The sequence below is a fragment of the Pinus tabuliformis genome, chromosome 9, assembly GCF_031772625.1.
Source record: "Pinus tabuliformis cultivar Carrire ecotype Pingquan chromosome 9, CPIR1, whole genome shotgun sequence".
Classification (NCBI taxonomy): domain Eukaryota; kingdom Viridiplantae; phylum Streptophyta; class Pinopsida; order Pinales; family Pinaceae; genus Pinus; species Pinus tabuliformis.
Window position 1 is genome coordinate 845,291,711 of NC_142307.1, and position 1,209 is coordinate 845,292,919.

Below are 1,209 nucleotides of genomic sequence, written 5' to 3' on the forward strand. Positions count from 1 at the left end.
GCTCATGTTCCAACGTCTTCTTGGCAAGTAAGCCTTCCCCTATCCATACCTGAATCGCCAACTGGACATGAATGATTGCGTCTTCGAAGATGTTTGCAGCTACACATAAAAAGCACAATTGCAGGTCAGCATCCTCATAGCCAAGTGCATCATAACTCAACCTAACATAATTGTACACACTGTCCATGTTTGGCAGCCTTTGGACAGCCCATTCTCACTGTTGTGGATGAGTACTCCCGGCCATTACCCTGCCAACCACTTTGATAGCGAGGGGAAGCCCTCTGCACCTTTTACACACAAGCTTGGCTTTTCCCTCTTCTATGTTTGCTGGAATATTTCCATATAAATAGCACAATTGTAGGTCAGCATCCTCATAGCCGAGTGCATCATAACTCAACCTAACACAATTGTACACACTGTCCACGTTTGGCAGCCTTTGGACAGCCATTCCCACTGTTGTGGATGAGTACTCCCGGCCATTGCCCTGCCAACCACTTTGATAGCGAGGGGAAGCCCTCTGCACCTTTTACACACAAGCTTGGCTTTTCCCTCTTCTATGTTTGCTGGCAGATTTCCATTATTATATGGAAAAGTGTGACAAGCAAACAACTTCCAACTCTCATCTTCCGACAAGTCCTCCATTGTTATTGTGTATTCATCTGCGACACCTGTTTTTAAGAGTGCAGCGCGAACCCTGGAACTCACAATGACTTTGGAGGTAGAGTGGTTCCTTACAGGGCACAGTACACCTAATTCCTCTAACAATTCTGCAGCATTGCATCCCCATACATCATCTAAGAACAGAATAAACCCGGTGCTCTGGTGCACTGTCTGATTCAACCATCGCTTTACCTCTTCTTCGTTCATATTTTCGCCCAAATTTACATTTTTTGTGTGGCTATTTGGGTACGGAGTGCATTTCTAAGACTTGTAAAAGAGGGACTTTGGGAAACAGTGAGCCAAAGTAATAAACCATCCTTAGAATTATTGCGTACCTTTTGGCTATTGAAGAGTGTCTTCAAAAGAAGAGTTTTTCCGGATCCACCCTTGTCAACAACACCAGCTTTTCGAGAATCGAAAATGCTTTATCCTGTCCCACTATAAGGGGCTCTTCGATCAATTTCATCTTTGCAGAGCCTGTTGGAACAACAGGGCCATGGGAAGTACTTGAAGAAGAAGAGCTCATTGCACCAAAATTCACCATACAAC

At 44.6% G+C, this 1,209-nt stretch overlaps 1 protein-coding gene across 1 annotated transcript; it reads right to left on the reverse strand.

The window, feature by feature from the left end:
- Nucleotides 1-393: 393 nt before the first annotated feature.
- Nucleotides 394-867, reverse strand: LOC149151426 (putative disease resistance protein At5g63020). Its single transcript, XM_089443152.1, has one exon. The coding sequence runs from the start codon at nucleotides 865-867 to the stop codon at nucleotides 394-396; it is 474 nt and encodes a 157-aa protein (XP_089299278.1).
- Between the last annotated feature and the right edge of the window lie 342 nt (nucleotides 868-1,209).